This window comes from Atheta coriaria, unplaced genomic scaffold (assembly GCF_025399875.1).
Source record: "Atheta coriaria isolate IRGN ID8LTWV9N9 unplaced genomic scaffold, Caltech_Dcor_3.1 hic_scaffold_9_pilon, whole genome shotgun sequence".
Lineage (NCBI taxonomy): Eukaryota > Metazoa > Arthropoda > Insecta > Coleoptera > Staphylinidae > Dalotia > Dalotia coriaria.
The window spans coordinates 6,131,140-6,152,019 of NW_027045451.1; the positions used below are offsets into that span (position 1 = coordinate 6,131,140).

General features: G+C 37.4%; 1 protein-coding gene across 2 annotated transcripts in view; it reads right to left on the reverse strand.

Moving 5' to 3' along the window:
- LOC135798949 (zwei Ig domain protein zig-8-like) overlaps positions 1-20,880 on the reverse strand; it is a 78,061-nt gene that overhangs the window by 35,231 nt on the left and 21,950 nt on the right. For both annotated transcript variants that reach the window (XM_065311946.1, XM_065311947.1), the window contains exon 3: positions 3,438-3,625. In XM_065311946.1, the coding sequence (XP_065168018.1) occupies positions 3,438-3,625 (188 nt within the window). The remainder of the gene's footprint in view (positions 1-3,437; positions 3,626-20,880) is intronic.

A 20,880-nucleotide genomic window follows, 5' to 3' on the forward strand; every position in this document is an offset into this window, starting at 1 on the left:
AAGCTCAAATATATGTTCGCAGATATGCGGAAGCACCTACGTCAAGTCAGCGTGGTGCTGCCGCTCGGATTATTATTATTTAATTAGTAAATAATTAATTGCCGCCTATATCGCTGATGGTTTTAAGTGCTTTTCTAACCGACGCGTCGGCCCAGCCCTTTTGAAAGTGTATTACAGCGGGCGCGCATCCGAAACCCTTCAACTAACCATGAAATTCGGCAAATTTAATGAATTAATGAGGTTGTTGCCGCATTAATATCAGGTTAACAGCAACGTTGCTATTTTCATTATGACATAATACGGCATCATATATGAGTTAATATTGTTTTATTACTACTCACCTCACCTTTAAACTGTTCTAATTTTATTCTCCGTATAAACATAATTTACAATAATTCAATTTGATACTTATTAATAATTAATTATAAAAGTTATAAGCGTAAACGACAAAAATTCGATTCGCTTGATAAATTGATGCATTTATTATGTTGCTATGTAGCTACGTACTTCATTTTAATGATTGATGAATAACGATGAATAATTACGAGGAAAGTAGTGCAGTTTGCAGAGTAGCGAACTTAAAATTGAGCAAATGTGCTGGCGAACTGGTTCGCATTCGCGTTTAACAAGAAAACACAAACCAGAACGAGGACGAGGTGAACTAACGTCGCTCAAACCATCATTATAATTACAATAAAAGTCCTTATGTCGCGCGCACAGCTACCAGCTCAAATTATGACGGAGACAAATTTGATATTTTAAGGGGGCCAGCGTGTGCGTGGGCGCTCCAAAGAGCTCAAAGTCAAACTTTGATATTTGTAGATGGAAAAAGTTTCAGACTTTAAATTTAATTAATTATACATTGAACTCATACCAAAATACATTAATGTTATAGTCTTAAATTGGTTTTTAAGTTAGACTTTAATTCGTTGATGTTTTTATATTTTATTTTGTAATTTTTTTTCTTGTTTTACGTGAGGTTAAATATATCTTCTAAATGTTTTTGTCAATTTGCTCCCGTAAAGCGGCTTTTCCGACGTTTTTTACGCAGGAATTCTCTGCAAATTGCATTTGCGTCCATTTGCCATTTTCCTAATGTTCCGTAATAAGATGAGTCAACACAAAAGACAATAGAATTTTACTGAATGTTTAAAGAACTCAATTTTGTACGAAATATTCTTTTATAAGTTTTTTACCACACTCTGTATATTTGTACAATTGCGGTTGTTGTGTTTACTCAAAGAATAAAATCAACGCCGATGCCTAAAAATCTTGCTGTTTCTCCTTTTTGTCATTTTTCCTGTTTTGTGCTTTTCACTTTATCCACTTTTCTTATGTTTCGCACAACTCGCATATTCCACGTTTGCACCAATGTCTCCAATCTTTTATGCGTGCGATGAGATTGTCGCAAGGATTTCCACATTTTCTCTGGTTGCGTCGTTGTCACGTTTTCAGCTTTTTTCGCCTAGACCTGGTTGTGTTTGCCGTCGCAAACCAACGGAACGAGTCACTTACGCATTGATTTTCCGCCAATTTTCTAAATATCTTTGCTCCTAAAGCTGCAGCGTTTGATAATTTCGTTTCTTTTGAAACGACGATAATGGCATTAATTCGTTTTTTGTTTTACGCAGACGGAGCATCGTGAGTCAATCGATTGTCGATTCAAGCGGAAGAAAAAAACAAAGAACGTATTCGCAAAAAATACAGTATGCTCAAAGCAAGAAAAAATAAATCAGTAATTACAAAATTCATTGTAAAGGTTTTAACAACAAGTAAAAAATACGAAAAATTGAATCAATAACCTTTTTACACCGTCAGCTAAAGTTTCAGAGTGTAAAAAAACGGGTAAAGTGTGGTAACAAACGGCAGCAAAGAAAAGCGCAACGCGTTGGCGATGCCCTCGAGCACCAAATCTTTGCTTCTCTGTGACCCGCAAAAAAAAACGGAAAAAATATAAATTGTGCGCTGTGTTGGAGGTTTTTTGCAACACAGCGCAGAGAGTAACATATTTCAAAAGTTAACTACCTCTAGCTGGAGCAAAGCATACAAATGTATTTTTAAAGTTAATTTGATAAAGAAAAAAGTTCTGTATTCAGGTATTGCAAACGGAGTATAAATAAACTAACTAGTTGCTAGGAACAAAACAGTATAAGAAAATCGAAAAAAGTTACAATGTCAAAGTTTCTCTCCAAATTGTTTTATAATTAACTAAATTAACCATGTTGCCATTGTTTAACACTCACTTGGCTTCCTTAATTTTAGTTTTCCACTCTTGTCATAATTTTAGTCCTTTTGTTCTTAACGCACGGTTGCACACACCTCTTTCCGCTGTTGCCAGGCGCCTCCACACTCGCTAACCATAAGGTGCACACTTTACGATCGCAAATATCTCCAGAACCCGGGCGCTATTAAGGCGCAACACGCATGGGCACGTATTATGCGAGTGCTAACCACACTAGTCAACACCTTTCCAAATCATATTTCACCGCCATTCATAAAATAAACAAAAAAAGCTTCCGAGAAGAAAAAACAGACGTAAATAAGAAAAACAATATGAAACAAAGGAAAAGGAAAAAAGTAAGGGTGTTTTCTTAGGGGATGTTTTAAGAAATGAAGACATGTTGAATTGTGTGCAGCTAGGCATGTGTGAAGTATGAAAAAAGAAAAATTGAAATAAACGCAGAATTCGGCGTGAAAATGCGGTTGAGGTGCGCTGTGGAAGGCGGAGGCGGGAGTTATGCACACCGGAATATTCAATTTTCGGCACTCTGCGCTTTGTGCACCATCGCACATCGTCGGCGCGTTCACATTCACGTTTACTTACTGCAATATTACATTAAAGGCAAAACGCTCAAAAGTAGCACGTAAGAAATTTAACCTCATATTAAATTAACTATTACGTAATAAAGTACACAAAACTTTAAAGTTAAATTTAAAAAAATGAAAAAATAAAGAATAATATTTGTAATTATTCAAATTAAACATATGAAATTTGTCAATTTTTATTTTTAAATGAACACCCTGTATATATAAAAACGTTGAAAATAGAAGTACCAGCGTAGAGTTCCTTAAACTTGTTTAATAAAATTTCAACTCTTAAATTTCGCCTCCGCCGCTTGCCCTTTTTCCAATTTAATTTCAAAGTCTGCCGGAGGCGGCGCACGGGCGGCAGGAAGCAGGAAGACGTAAGCAAAGTTCGTATGCACTCGTGCGCTCGTATTATGCTCGCATTCTCGCGCCCCCGGACGCAAGTATATAGGTCATTCGCGCATAATGGCGTTTTGTAGTTTCGTTAGTGAGTTAATTAAAAAATGGCGGTCGCGCGGAACGCCAATTCCCGTAATGAGTTAACGAGATAACCACGTTTGCCGCATAAACGTACGCTGTCATTAAATCCGCTCAAAATTACACATTAAATTCATTAGAGATGTGCTTACCGTACGATTTCCAACATTGCGAATTTTACAATTCAAGTAGGAGGTTTTCCCCACCAGTGCGGTGACATTTTTCGACGCGGTTTTATCAAAATAAGGACCGCGATTGATGATCAACGGTTCCAGCTCAGCGCCCTCGGCGTCCAGCGATCCGCTCTCCTCGTCGTTGAATGTTTTCGGACTGCTCCATCCTGCAACGAGAAAAAAACCTTTATGAGCTTGTTGAAATGATACCACACAATTCATAGCCCACACACTACCTCATGGTGGAGGCGCCGGACAACGTGCACATCATGGAAACAATTAAAATTAATCTCTTTTAATATGCGTTGAACAAATACGCGATAACACTAATGCGATTATTATTTAATTTTATTTGTGCGTGAGATTTGAAATTTGTTTAAAACGATTACGTGTTTGGGGGGCGGCGAACAGGTTCGAGTGTTGGTATAAGAGCATTATAAATGTTATTGCAGGTTAACAGCAACAATAGCGCATTGCCCTGTCCAAAACAACACGTACGAATATAAAAACCCGAATATGAGCCGAGATGTGCGCCGGAAAACACGCTGATATAAACAAATACGATTTATGAGGGTTGTAAATAAGTGAAAAACGCGCGCGCACACGTCCAACGAGATAAAATCGCATGGGGTTTAATAAATTCCGTATTACTACCTCAACCGTGTGAGGTAGAAAAATTCACCCCTAAATCTAAAATTTACCCCTTTAAATAAACAACAAAGTTTTCTTTTAAAATAAAAAAATACAACAATTTAATAAATTTTTGCACTTGTTGGTTATGAACTACGCGTAATACGGAAATATCAGGGATGAGAACGAACGGACCAGCAACCGCACAACAACAAATGGAGATTGATCGATCGACTTGTTTGTCTCGCATTACCGACGGCTTCACTTTCGAAGCGTAAGCCTCCCCTAGTCGGATATCTATCCTGCCATCGGCACCATAGGGCGCTCTATACCACCACCAACACTCACAGGCCCAGTCTTTTTTTGTGCCAAGCGTCAACATCGTCTTCGTATCGACTTCGACATCGTCGTTATTACTTGGCGATACTTTGACCTTATTGAAATAAACGACATGCGTCCCACTCGCAGGCCCTCCAAAGACCTCACAAAATGTACAAAAGTTGTGTGGTGCAGAAAAGAGCAAACCAAAAACGGCACACAAAAAGTTTTGCATAAGTTTGAAAGAATAACAATCTTAAGCAAGACAAAGAAAAAAGTTTTTCTCCTGAGCCTCGAGTTTGATGAGAAAAGTATTAATAACGTAGATAATCCACTTTCTAATGGAAAATCGAAGGTAGCCAATAATTTTCTACAATATTCAATTATTATTTTAGTGCGCATGCGCAGAAAAAAACTCGATTTCTAGGTTAATGTTTTAATTTAGTTTCATATTGCGCACACCCTCGACATTCCGCGTTTTATTGCCACGCGGCGTGAGAGTAATTCACCTTAATTCACCTCAGCGGGAACACCTTCCTATGCTCCAATCTTGGCGTCATCCCATCGCCCACTTCAACCCTCAATTTTCCTCACGCACAGCTTCAAATGAACCACGCGACGCAACACACAGTTTAAACGCGTTAATCCTTCAGGCTTCCAGCGGGCTTTGTGCTCTCAGAGTTCAATCCAGCAGTAAGACACAGAACACAAGATGCAAGATGTAATACGTAAGACGTACGCAAGCAATTCCTCAAATTGCTTACTCCCGTAGTCTTGAAGCCGCGTGTGCCCGGCGCCTTCACCAACACCTTACACCGCGCACACATTCATGCGCGTACCAATTAGACGTCTACGTCTGCGTTTTATGTCGTTTTGAAAGCGCACAGCCGTATATCTTACAATTTTGTCTTCACAATTCTCGCGTTCGCAATAGCTAGCAATTACGTCTTCGCATTTACATTTATTTCAGCGATTACAAGCCACTAGCACTAGAAGTTAAGCACTTGACTTAAGTCGAAAGCATATTTCTCGCCTCATTTCTAATCCACATCAATATGAATATGTGGCATGCACAAAATCACCTTGAGTTGAAACTGTGTCGTGATAAATCTCCGCGAAAGTTATAACTATCATTAATGTCACTAATGCATGTCACTGGTAACAAACGGGGTGGTAAGTTTACTCCAAAGTGGAAGTGAGTTGAGAAGTCTTCAAATTTGTTTAGAACTTTGTCGTTTCATTTGAAATTTACAAGATAGGCAAACAGGTTAGATTGAGAAGATAAATGTATTACATCTAACTTTTAGTGTTAATTTAGTTAGTTCTCCCTGAAAGTCACAGGCATCACATTCGACAGATTGTGAAAATTTTGTAGGAAAAAGAAAAAAGTTTTTTATGGTTTTACCAGTAAGTAATTGTTTGAATATTTAATGCAATCACTCTTGAAACTTGAATTTGAATAGCGTAAAGTTTAAAGTTTTGCTTCGTTGTGCTAAATTTTGCTCAGTTGTGCCCCGAAAAGTATCAGCCATGATTCCTTCCGTCCTACTTCTCGGGGAAAATTTTGAAAGATAAAGCATAATGGCTCAAGGCTCGAGTTTCGCCAGCAAGGCAACAACAAAGTTGACGTTTTGCTGCGCAAGTGCGCAGATACGGAGTTATCTCGGGTTTCCAACAACAAGCACGTACTGGATGTGAAGGCAAACGGAAGAAAAAACAATTGGTATAAATAATTTAGGAGGACCCTAGCGTCGACATAAACGTTCCAAGCTCAAATACACACAAGTGTTATAAATTTAGTAAATAAAATTTCCTACTGTATGATCATACACAAAAAACCACTTCAAAAGCATAAATTTTATGTGAAAAGCTTTTTAATTAAGAGTATTATTTAGTTTCGAGAATTAGTTATTACCTAAACAGCGGAAAAGTTTGCTGTATTTGCAGTAAAAAAGTCTTTAAAGCTTTCGGTAAACTTATGCGTTTCGTGGAAGACTTGTAGGTGAGCTTTCGGGCACTCTTTTCGAAGATTATCATATTTTAAAACTAATAGCACGGTACTGGTAAATACATGAGAAATGCTGTGTGTACATACTTGCTAGTTTTATTCTGTACCTGCGGTTAAAGCTCGGCGTGAGGTTTGTTGAGGTTGAGGATGAGGTTTCGCCTGCATAAAGAATGTACCAACTCTCCTAGAGAAGGAGCCGCAGCCGTCGAGGGCGGCTGAAGGAGCTGAAAGTTAGCGAGGTGTGAAGAGCGTGAGCAGCAAAGAAACAACTGCGACGCGTGAGGCAAAGAAGCGCAGCGCTCGCAAGAACAAAACAAGACCAGCGTAAAAGCTTGAAGCTTGCAGCTTGAGACTTATGATCTTCCAAATCTTCGAAAGATGTACTGCTTTTCTACACTGTATTTATTTTTTATTTGCACAAAAAGTTGAACAAAGTTTCAGTTTAAACTGAATATACAAAGTAATAGTTTAATGAGGTTATATTATTATTGTTGAATTTAATAATCACGTACTTATCAAACAATGTGGGATATTATGCTTTAATAATGTTTTACTAATTCTAATTGCTAATACTAATTACTAATACTACTTATAAATTTAATATGGCTTTGTTTGTTTGTGGCCCTTTCAAAGAAAATCCTCAAAAACAAATTTTAATATATTTTAATATACAGGTATTTTTATTAATGAGTTTCATTTTGTTAATAAATATAAATCTAGAATGGCATATGATCAGAAATAAAAATTGATATAGAAATACAATAATAGCTACAATTAATTAATTCAAATCGATATGGCATAGAAAAGTATTATGAGCATTTCTCATTTCTATAAATTAACATTTTCAATGTTAATAATGTTAATACGAAACGGACACACAATAGCTCCAAAGAATAAAAAAATAATTAGTGGAACCTTTTTATTCAAAATCTAATCCGACTGATATTATAAAAAATTGTTTGTTAAAAATACGTGTGTTACGTAAGTACGCAATGCTTGTTTTCAGTTTGACGCGGATATTTAAACTTTTTGAGTTTTGGCGTTGAGTAGTTGGACTTTTAATTGGATGCAGTAAAAACTTTTGCATTTAAAGTACGCGCTCGCCTAGATTTTCCTCGTACGTACACCATTTATTTCCATGCGAAAACAAACGAGAAAAGTCAAGAATAAAAAATCACGGTTTACAAACAATCGTCATTGTTCTGCAAACAATAATAAGCATTAACAAATAAAGAAAAATAAAGCTAAAAATTTAACATATAGTGCTATTATTTTTTACATTAAATTTTATAATAGAATGGAATTAACATAAAAAACAAAATAAAACATTTGACACAATATTTTTACATATTTTTAAAATTTTTGTTTATCATAGAAATAGATGCTTTCAGCGTGAGGTGAAAGCAGGTATAATACTATTCCACGCATTTTTCATGAGATTCACCGTTTCCAACCAACAAATTCATAACAAATAGCCACGTATAGAAGAAACTGACCCACGTGGAGCAAAAACCGAAAGAAACGCGTAAAAAACGAAAGAAGAATTGAGCGTTGGACATCGGTGCAAATGGATGCAATGCAAAAACCATGCCGCAGAAAAATGAAGGAAACGCAAAACGTCCGGCAGACCATTAATCTTTCCCCAGAAAATTCGTGTTAGACTGGTGTTGAGTTTTCTTTGTTCTCCGGCAACAAAAATAATGATCAACATTCCGCGAGAAAGAATTTTAATTGATTTAGTTAATTATTGACTTAATCTGAAAAAACACCGAAAGTTAATATTCGCTGTTGATAACAGTTTCAATATACAGCTGCAACTAATTCAACAAGATTAGTAAAATCCGTCTCGCTAGTGTTTAATAGAAGCCAATAAAATCAACACCGCTGCAAGCCACACACGCGCCCTAGATACATCCATTCGACATCAATTCATCTACCGCGAGAGCCAAATGTACGTGCCGAATAACGCTAATTAACGCCATCGCCTTGCTAAGCTTTTCCTCACAACTTGCCCGGCGCCTCCGCCCAGACTCGCGCTCTGCACTTTCCACTAATTACGTTACGCTACAATTCTACAATACATGCCAATACGCGCCGGCGGTAGAATTTGTGGATATGTCGGTTTGCACAGCAATGAGCAACACTAATAGATGCATCAAATCCACACATACAAACACACACATACATACAATGGAAGCAGCAACATTTTGCGTCATTAAACTACATTAAATTACGCTGAATGCCGCCAACATCAAATCATACGTTGAATTTCATTCAAGCATTATAATCAGCACTAATTAACAGTTATTAGTATAATTAACTTCGCAATTCGCTCGCAGGTGATTACACAGCGAGACAACGAGCAGCTAAAATCATTAACTGATTGTTCGTTATAATTACGTAATTATTTTTCGATTTTGGCAGCGAGCACTTTGAAATTTATTGACAAAATTATTTAAATTTATAATGTTTGATGATCTGACGCTCATTAAATATTTACAGTGTTTCGTAATTAACACTGGTGCATAATTCATAAACAAGTTGCAGTTATATAACTCTTGAAACTAATTAAAAATTGCACACCAAAACTGTATTGGTTAATAATACGTACTTGTGTGATATGTGTATGCACTTATGTTATCTATTCATGTTTATTTTCACTGTTTAATTAAAATGATTGGAAATAAATTGAAATATTTCGGTAAATATTTAATGGGTGCCTTGTTGGTGTAATTGGTTGCATAAGTTATATTTTTAAATTACGTGGAACGCATAAACAAGAGATTAATCATTTATTTTTGTTCATGTCAAGACTAACGTGCTTCATTACTCATTACTCATGCGTACCATCTATATAATCAACTTTTTCTTATCAATAAAAACCGAAATAAACGAATGAATAACTAAAAAAATGAATTTCCGAGCGAAGCATTGGTCATCTGCCTATTTTTTTTTATTCTATGGTTCTCATTCTTCATCCCTCATCCTTCATTCCTTCATTTTGGTATACTGACTGAAATTGTGTAACGACCTATCGGGTTAGTGTTGGCAACGCGTTTCTTTCCATCATCCATTTTACACTCTTATTCCAGGACCTTCTGGACTTCTTCACTCGCTTACTCCAACGCACATAGTCATCCACCCTCCGCGGCAGTGGCAGTATCTTTAGTAGGACGGACGATAAATCACAATAACTACATTTATATTACTTATATCCGTCTTGACTAATGATACTTTAACGTTAAACGTATATCCCGCGCAGGATAGCTCAAACACAGCCTCCGCATCAGACTAAGGGTGTGAGTTAAACATGGACGTAATAGAATAAGCAAAACACCAAAGAGAAAAAAATTATCCAGCATTGTGAAATATATATGAATATCTTCCATCATGAATACACGCAAAAAATAATGAAACAACACAACGTAAGAAATGAGAAACAAGAAAAAATAGGTAGCAGAGCGAGGTAGGAAAATAAAAATAAATGTAAGCAAGGCAAGAAATAAGAAAAAATGTTAGACATAGCAAAGGCAAATAAAGATTTTGTGGGAATGCACCAAAAATACAAAAATGTAAAGAAAAAACGTAATAAATACAAGTAAATGTGCGAAAATGCGAAGGCAAAAGTAGAAAAAATACATTAAACATAAAAACAAGGGTAGGAACGGTGGCAAATAAGGAAAGCATTGAGTTTTATTACGCAATGAATTAAAATTTACGGTTACCAAAGCAATAGTAAAACGCTTGTTTCGTGGTTAAAAATGACCTCTTAAAACACACTGTATAATTCAATTAATAGTTAAACTACAACTTCAAGCTGCACGTAACAATTCTTCACTCTTTTAAGTGCAATTTGTGTTATGTTACGAACGTACCAATTACTTTCCGTTTCTGTTTCGTTTGAATTACGCGACGTAATTGTCGTTTTCCGTACTTTCTTGGTATGTTTAGAACTTCACATTTATTTTTATTTGTTTTTTTTTTCTTTAGTTAAAAAAATATTTATGTTAAAATGTATAAAACATGTATTTGTAGTCATACAATGCGTACTAATGACTGTATCTGCATAACTGGTTGCTGCTCAGTAAGCTACTCAAAATTCCGTGTCCGGCAGCCCGCAACACATCAATTTTCTTCGTAAAGCCGACTGTGGTGTAGTCCGTTGTCAGTTGTCGATTATGACAAAATCCCACACAAATGGCGGCCAGGATGGACGCGTTTTACGATCGTTATTAGCGTTATTAGCAATATTGTATGTTTTGCACCGCGCCGAGTTCGCATGCGATGATTATCGTTCGTGAATTGCAAATGAGTGGATGAATCAAGCCGCCCACACGGCGATGAACAACTGCGCAGACATCTACACCCCGTGCAATCACAATCGCAGGATTTGCAAAACGCGCACGAATATTCCCAATGAGTGCAAAGTGCCAAAACCGCGCGCCCTGTTTCAAAATGCCATTAGTGGCATTGATGCTTGCTTTTGATCCAGCATCAAAATAAATATACGCAAAGTTTTAAAATTTAAATAAATAACTTTATTTTCATAAACATATTTTTGTATTGAGTAGAGTTGTATTGTATCATTGTCGAGAGTTAATTAAAAATGTATATATTATCATTCGGATGTTTTAATTTTAATTTAAATTATTCATCGTCATTTGGACGCACACGGCGGGCGGATGTAAAAATGTTTAATTGTTTAATGAATATTTCGAATTAATTTCCTCTTGCGTCGCTTCCCAAATACTGCCTGCGTTGGGCGCTAATTTGTTTTCATGCAATTTTAACGTCTAATTGAGCCGCGAATCGAAAATTGCTGCTGTCGAAAATAATTCCCGCATTGTTCGTAATTTGTTTAAGCTAATGACGTGCGAGCGCATTACTTTCGCCCGAAAAAATCTATACTAATTTATCTACACACACATAACCTTCAATAAACAATGGCCAATACCATTAAATACTGTTCGTTAATTAATTAAATGACATCATTCGAAAGGCTTAGTCCAAAGCCATTTCAAAATTGTTTTTTTACCCAATGTTTAGACTCATTTCTATTTCTTGTAATTTTTTTCTTATTGACTGAAGCACTGTATGTCCATTAATCAAACAACATGTATCATTACCAGTTAGTCCCCGCGCTCTGTGTTTATAACTCCGGAAATGAGCATGTCGCTTTCCATTTTGTTCCGGCGACATAACGAGCATTCCGGGAAAGCAAATGCACGCGCGCGCGCGCGTTGTCGGTTTTATGCGTTGCGTTATTTTTTTTTCGTATTTTCTTTGCCGCGCGCGGTTTGTTCTAAATGCAAATGCAGAATGGGACATAAATTACGTCCTCGACCCTTTAACTGTAACGGCACAATGTTTCCGACGATGTCGTATTAACGTGCACGCTGCATACAACGCGCAATAACCTAAAATAACCTAAAAAGCGCACAATGTACCTGCATACGTCTTATAAACACAATACACACACCAACACACCAAGAATTAGAACCAAAGCAAAGAGTAAAGCAGTTTATTCAAAAGCAATACTGTCTGGAGGCGTAATTACTGTGATTAGCGTGATTATTGCGATTACTGTGATTACCTGGTTAGTTATTTATGGAGTTGAACGTGTTATTCGCTGTATTCAAAGACCAAGTGGAGCACACTCTATTATTATTGATTTATGAATTAAATTAGAGATTGTAGAACAATGCAAACAATGTTATGCAGCAAAACGTTCAATTTAATTTTAATTTCTTTTGTTTTTAAAAATACAACTAATGCCATCTAGCTACAAACAACATGAAACAAACCGAAATGTAAGTGTAATATTGTGATTCACCATGAAACTTTTAATAAGAGTTTTAGCACAAAATGGAGGTTATGAGCGCATCCATCACGTGACTCTAGGCTTATGAGTGAGTAGACCTTTATGGTGCAGTCGCAGGCGCAGTGCAGTTGCAGTTTAATGCGTTACTTTAATATCGTTAATATTTAACGCCTCGCTTTGCGGATTGCCGGATAGTTTCATATTTCATAGCGGTTGCCCGTCTCATCTTTTACTGCAACGACACAAAGTGCACAACCTTCAAAGATAAACTATCCGCAGTTGAATAAATCCACTTTAATCAAAAGTTTAAAATATGTAATCAGAAAGCCGTCTGAAATAGCACTTCAAATATAACGATTATTAAATCTATTAAGAAGTAGGTAATTTGAAAGGAAACAAAAATTGTTAGGTGGGTGCATAAATTTCAACATAAGACGCCATTAAAACTGCATTTGCTTGATGCACCTCGTAAGTCGCCAGGATAATGGCTGATGTTGAACACAAGTACGCTAATATTTTTTGCTGCTAAGTGAACAAACCTGAGTGAAGTAAAAAAAAGTACTTTATTCTTACACACGCTTGATATACTCCTTTAAATTTATTCTTTTATCTTTTTACGCCTCTTAGTGTTTGCTGACGCGTTAAGAACAAGATTCAAAGTAAGAGAGGTTAAAGATATGATATTTTCGCAAAGTGTCTCAACGTTATTTTACATAAAATTAAAAATAATAGAAGAAAAATATCAGAACGCAAAAAAATATTTGGATTTAAGAAAATCCATTCACTAAATCAAACTAAAACCTTTCTCTATATTTGAACACATTGTATAATGAATTTCTTCGCTTTAGCATAGATTTTATTCCTGATGTCTTTTGCTGCGTAGCATCCAAAAGGATTAAGCAACCTGAAAATGTGATTTTTATGCGCGCCTATAAAATTTCCTCCCTCTCACTGTTCGACGCGTCGTGGCATATTCAGTCCTCTCTTTTAGTTCGATCGTCGGCTGCCGTTCGTAACAAACTATGCGCATAAAACGCGCTCGCGCGCGTTTCCGACTCCTAATAGTTATGGCCTCGACGCGCGCGCCATCTAATAGTCATTAGCTCTCGCTCACTCACAATGTCACATCCGCTCCGGGCGCTGCATTAGTCACCGAGTCTGATTAAACCGGTATCTGATTATCAGCAAATTCACATAACGTTTATATAGTCGTATAAACGAGTTGATGTGTGCTTAAAAGAATTAAATAGTTTTCTGCCTTCTTTGCACTTTTCTCACTTGGTTCACAACAATGAAGAAGGTAAAGAGAGAAAAAAATTTGTTTAATCTTAAATCTTTTGGTATCAGATTTCTTCACTTATTTAGTAGTTTAGTGCGTTTTGTTTAGCGTTGGTGTTTTAAGTTTTGAGCAAAAGCTTTCCGGGTCGTATTCTTAGTTCGTAAACTAAGTTGCGTGATGGTTCGTCGCCGTTTAAGATAAACATTTATCACCTCGTTGGCGCGTTTTCCGTCATAGCGGGATGACTGGTTGCCTAGATTCAAGCAGAAAATAAAGCGCATGAGCCGCATCGCAAGCGAGTGTCATCAAAACAGGTTAATTGTTAATAAACCACAAGATACAACCTCCTGCAGTATACTAGCATTATTTTGCGACACTATACGTGCTGAAAATACAGTTATTAGTGTTTACGAGCTCAGTCAGTCACAAAATAGAATGATTTACTCATGCTCGCATCAAGTAGCAACACTTGATTTATTAAAGTTAAAAATTGAAAATTTATCACATTAAAAAAGATAAAATTAAACTGGAAAAACTTATCAAACGTCGACTTAATGCATTAAAGTCTCAAAGAGCCGTAAGACGTTCCGGGTTGCACACAAAGTTGTGCATCAAGGGCCACAAGCCGTCAGTGCGTTGACAGCCTCGGTGCACACGAATGCGGCAAATCGCATCATCCCCAATATGAAGGCATCACCCCACAGAGGGACGCTTTCCGTTCGGCCGCGTCGACTTTGCGTCTCCGGCAGCAAATCCGAAATGAGTCGTAAACTTTACGACTCGACAACTAAATGCGAACAGAAAAAAACATCACAACCCAACTGTCGAACTAACTAAGTGTTACTGTTCCCAAAACACAAACAAAAACACAACCAATGCCACTGAAGAAGTTTGCTTAAACCAAAAAAATAAATTAAATTAAACGCACTTTATTAAATTCTTTATCGAGAAATAAAAATAAGAGACAAAGGCAGCAAGAAAACAAAAGATTTTTATTAAAATATAACAAGATACTTCAAACGAGGCCGAATGTTACATTCAAAGATATCCGGCCAAGTTGCAAACTCGTTGAAAGTTAAATTAGGCTAATGTCTTCAAGAACCAACGCTGAATCGTTAGACTATACGCAAAAGATCTCGTCGAGAAAAATCGCCATCGCTTAAAAATGAATATCCTTGTGAAAGAGCGCTGGACTAGCCAGAGAACAAAAAAATATCAGAAAGATTAGACGCAATAAAAGACGGAATAGAAGAAAATGCCGAGTGCAGTGAGCGCGAGCGACAAAAAAAGAAATCTTTAAGGATTGTACAGACTTTCTCTCCGTGCCGGTCGACATGAATGCGAATGTGACTTTCCGACTCTGATACACGTCTATCCGATTCAGTAGACAAGACACGACTGAAATAAAATAGTCTAATTCTATTGAGTGTTTCTGAAAAAAATTATTTACTACTATTGCCATCTAGTATCAATATTTCCAAAAAACTCGAAAATATTTAATGCATTCACATTCGAATAATTTATAATTTATATTTATTTCTGTAAACTCTCGGTCTGCTTTTGGTATGGAAACATTGAAAAGGCGCGCACGCCATAAAAGATTTACGGTTATGTCCGCGAGCGCCTCTCTGGACAATGGCTGCGGGCAACTAACTCGTTGCCTCCATTTTGTCCGCGTTTCCATCCCCGGCTTTATTCACAATACGCGGGCAGCGCAACGCGTAGAGCGTCCGAAAAGCGGAGACAAACGAGCGAACACAACATCTTTCCAGGCCAGCGGCGGGCGAAAATAGAAAATCGCGGGACATTAAGCACTAAAAACGTCTCTTGCCCCGTCTCTGCAAGTCGATAAATAAATCCATTCGCGATATATGTTGCGCGAGAGCATAACAACTTCATAAATTTATAGGTTATCAAAGATTGTCTTTGTTCCGGCATAATAATATAGAAAAAACACTACAATAGTCCTAGTGACGCCATCTATTACATAATAGTTTTAGATAGTAGACCCAAAGTATTGTTTTTCAGCTATCTGATTCCAATTTTGTTTTATTTTCAACCTTTAACTAAATTCTCAGTGGAATGGTCTTTTGCAGTCGATGTGAGGTTAGACTTCATGCACTGAATGCGTAATGCCGTTGTCTAACAGTCTAACCCTTTCCTGACCGCCTCAAACGCAATACTTCACTTGGGTATCCAGACTATCTCGAGATTCAAGTGGCAACGGGTCTTGAAACCTTCAAAGCAACATCTTGAAGTCTATCGATGAGTTCATTGCTTCGTTCCTGGTTTATCGCCCGAAGAAATCCCCACTACCAAGGTCCATAGTGCAAATTGACTCCTCAACTCTTCAGACTCGTCCATTGCGTCCCAAGCATCGGAAAGGTTCTAGTAGTGCTTGTGCTGCAAGGACTAGTTGGGATTTTGGCCACCCGGGAGGCATTCGTGGAATTGCTACGCTGATGGAACTGATCAACGGAGGGCGCAAAAATGCTACATTTATTATTGCGCCTGACCCGCCGGGCATTTCATAGACTTCAAGTCTTGCCCATTGCCCACTGTGCAGCCTATACTCCACCAAGAGGGTTGAAGTGAAGTAGACGTTCGTTTGTTCAAACGGGTCACTCATCGACGTGACTTGGAATTGCTTCATTGGGCTCATGGAATGTATATTTACTTAAATAACACACGTGACCTTGAATTTATGAAGCAAAAGCAAAAATTTATGCGATACGATAGTTTACAGGGAAAAGATCAGTAAGTCAAAGATGTACAATATGTTTACCCGGTCAGTGAGGGCAATAAATACTTGATTTATCATCCTTATCGCCCTTTATCATACTTTCATGCGGTTGCGGAAGCGGCCGGTCTGCGCAAACACAAAGAAACCACTCGACTTCCGAACGACTTCACGCCGCCGCGTGAATAATGCACTCGCAGCCTAGCTCGACCAGCCGCCTCCCTGCCATCAAGCAGACATCCTCTTTAGTTCTTTACTACTGCTCGTAGCTGTGTATCGTTTAGTAGTTTCGCTCGAACACCCTCCGGCGGTTGGGGACCACGTACAAACCCTGGAGAAACGCAGCACAAAAAAAATATACACACGAAGAAAAGAAGTGGACCCACGAGAAGATGATTTTGTATTCTGATGGTGTGGATTCAAGAGTAACGGTCGTAAAAGTCACAAAATAAGAAAAGCATAAAGAATATTGCGCTGGAACAGTTGAAATGCAGAAGCTTTAGTTAAAAGTGTTATTTTTTCATTTGTCTGGACACATGGTACATTAAATATTTAAATTTTGCGGTTGTTGTCGACATGATGGCACGTCTCAGCCTTGAGCTTGAATTTATTTATTCCAGTCAGCTTTGAATCTCATCCAGACACCACGATTTAACAGTCCGCAAATTTTTACAATTTTACAACCCTCCTGTTCGGTGGTCCCGATGTGTTTTTTTTTTGCGTTTTACGAGCATATTATAATTTTACATTCAATAACATTCCTTTCCAAGCCGACCTAAACACATAAAACTTGTTTGTTTACAATTTGCATACGTCTGGCTGGCTCGCTGTGGTTTTACAACGCAATTTGTTCAATTGGTTGCCTGCATTAAAGCTATTCATTAACCCAACCGTAAACTATAACATCATAAAAGTAGTTTTTTCATTGTAATTACATTGAATAGGGTTTTGCGGTGAATAAATATACGTTAAACGTGAATCGTAAAATGCTTTCAAGTCATTAGGAAGGATTGTCGGCGGTCTCGATTGAGGGCACGCCGACGTGCTGGGCGCACAACGCCATTACGTGCAACGCGTGAGTGCAAGAACGCGCCGCGACAATTGCAGCGACAATGCCAATGTCGTTCTCCACTGTGTACGCATCTATCCCAACGGATGCCGCCTCCGCCGTCTCCGGACGAACCGCTAATGGGGGCGAACGATAATGGTGCACGACATCGATGCCCGCTTACTTAGTGTTACGTCACAGCCAGCAAACGATGTAAAATATCTGAATTGCGGTTTGAGGAAGCATTTAGGAGGTAATTGTGGTAGACTACAATCAAATATTGATTGAAATGCCATTTGTTGACGGTTATAACTATTTCTAATCTATAATAAAATTTACTACATTCAAAGAAGTATTAGTAACAAAAAAATAAACTTTTAAAAGAAAAGCCAACTGTAAATTCAAAAGGCTTTAAAATTTTCTTAAAAAAAAACAATTTTTTTCTTTTTACTTAATATTTCAACAAATTCTCAACAAAACGTCAAAATTTCAACAAAACACTTTCAAAATGTTGTCATAACCTGGCAAAATATCTAAAGAAATATTAAACATTGTGCTATAAATTAAAATAAACAACTGGATTGTATATTTTTTGAAGCACAAAAAGTTATTTAAAATTTCAAGTACATTCCTCGCAAAACATAAATTTAACTACTTATTTGCATCTAACAAAAGACGTTATAAAACCTAATTGACACGATCAGAGCAAACGAAGGCACGTTGACTGCAAAACGGGCGCAAATAAAACGAAATTTTCAAAACTCAACGCGTCGCGATAGAGGAACAACATTAACTTTAAGATATTGCACAAAATACACTCGCCCGACTGTAACTGCGAGCGATAACATTCGCCAGCAGCTGTGCCCACACTGGGAACGCGCGGCAGAGCGTGATAATTAAGACATAATATCCACGAATTCGGGGCGTACTTCGAGTGAGTCGATTGTCCTCATCGCGTTTTCATGTGTCTTCGTGTCTTTGCGCGTTCATATTTTCTTTGTTTTATTGTCGCCTTTCCTCCGGGGGTCTCGCTCATCATCGCCCTTCTGCGCTTCCCTCTCATCATGTTGAAATAATAATTATGAGATGAGCACGATGTTTGTTTAGCGTAATAAATTTTGCGTCTCGCAATAATATTCACATTCATTAAAATCAGAATACATTTGCATACAGTGCGTGGAATTACTTCATTTCAAATGTGCGTTTCAACAATGTTGTAATATTTATATACACTTTGTATAAAACTGCCGGCGCTTTTGTTGCTCTGTTTTGACAAAATAAACTTTATTTACGTTGCTCATCACATCACCATAGAAAATAATTGCCCAAAACGAAGGAAACGGACGTTTGAAGACGCTCAGCACCAGTTCGTGCATATTGTTAAATATTTATCTGCGACGATATTATAAATGTGTAATGTCGGCGAAACGTGGAAGGTACTCGGCAAAAGATAAAGAATATTAATGGCATGATAAAGGCACGCGCTCCCTCAAAAACAAAGAATTCCACCAGCGTCAGCAAAACACGAGAGAATTCTCAGGTGGAATTTCTGTGTTTTTGAGTTTAGACAATTACAAACGCCGGAATAAATAATTGCGCGTTTGATTTTGATATCCAACGTAAATATTAAGCAATTAAGCATTATGGATTTGCGTAATGGCTTTGTTTGTGCAGTTTTGGCGTTTCGGTTTATGAAAATAACAAACAAGCAGAATTGAATTGCGTTTAAACAGGATTTTTATGCGAAAATGACAAACAGCCAACATTTTACTGAATATTGCATAACATTCAGATTTTTTGACGTAAAAAAAAAAAAGTTCGTTACGTCCAATCGCACACAATTTTTTGTTTGTTTTATGCGTTTTTTTAGGAAGCTATGGCCACGAAACACTTTAATCAACCCCCATACATTTTCTGTTGTTGGCCCAGCTCGGTTTTTCATGTAATGAAAGCCGAACCTACGCAATGAGCGCGCGCGCACAGAAAACGAATGTTAAAGGTTGGCAGTGGATAGAAACAAGTGAGATGGGGATGGAAACGCGTGCGAAAACGCAACGCACGTACCGGATTTATTGGGCAATTTGTCGAAATTTACGAAGTTTTGATTGTCATCATAATCATCATTAACTCGACGGCGCTCCGAGCGCGATAGGCTGGCGGCGGGACGCTGAATGTAATTTCGTTAAAAACCTCATTCGCCCATCGCTAGCCGCCCCCATCCTCGCGCCGACTAACTCCTACTTCATAAAATGACTGAAAGTACTCTCACACAGGTTTTGCTCGCAAATACCTACTCTTAGAGGAGTATTTAGTCTTGGGTCTTACTATGAGTCGTATTTTATGCTGGTGTTGTTTTTTTCGCAATCCTTGCTTTTAGCAAACTTATTGACCAATTTAGAAGCATTTGGTATTTCAGTTTTTTCGCCGTTGAGACAATTAGTTATATCGTTTTTCATTTTTTACGCCACGCTAAGAGTCCATTAACTTTCTTCTGGAAAGTGTTCCACTTATTTCGGTCTACTTCAATGTTTTATACGCTTTTTATTATTTTTTATTCGCAATTTCGTCTGTTTTGTGCTTTGTTTTTGTTTCTTTTTGTGAGGACAAGGTGCCAAAGTCTGTCGGTGAGTTGTTCAGCTCGTAAAATCTTATATGACACTCTTATTCGATTAAACGGTAATTAAATTCACAAAGTGACAAAAAGGTAAAAAGAAAAAAAATGTGTAACATTTTTATTTTTTCCGTTATGTTAAAATTATATATTTAATTCGGTAATATTAAGTTATTGCACATAATAATTTTGGCCAAATTTGCCACATAAAATATTTAATATTTTGCGCAAGTTTCCACTATTGATAAAATTTATATCTCTACCGTTATTCCGCATCAAACTAAATCGAAAAACATCAAAAATCACTAAAGCAAAGTTAACTGGTTGGCGTTACGCGACTCTAACGTTCGATCCTTTTATATCTCAAATGACAAAACGAAATAAAAGCGAAATAATAAAAAAGGCAGAGCGTCTGTTTCGCTCATGGCTTCCGGGTATGCGTCGCCTCGCGGTTCGTGGAGAGCACTTCCGGCGGCGCGGATGCCGAATAGCGCGGGCGCGGACATAAATTTCTCTTTAGGTAAATTTACTGCTTTCGATACTATTAAGGTGCTCCACGGCTGTGCGATTACCTTTGCGCCCGTTTTACCCACGCGGGGGATGTTTAAGACGCTCGCTTTTTCCGAAACATTACTTCACGAAAGGGTTTCTAGCTTTTCGTTTCTTAGCCGCCGAACAAAAACGGCTGATGTCTTGCTCGTGTAGAGATATAAAGTCATTTTAGGTATTACAACAGTTAAAATTCAACTCGATGCTATAATTCTAACAAAACTTTAAAATTTTATTTTTAAAAAAGAAAATTTTTGGTATAATATAAAATTTATGCCAACCTAATATTGAATATCCCAAACAAACTTTTTTTTACCCGAAGATCCTAATCAAATCTAACCGTAAATTTTTTCATCAATAACCTCACTTTCATTTTGCGGCTGTCGGTTTTTTTTTCTGATTCTGCTGGGTTTTGAGG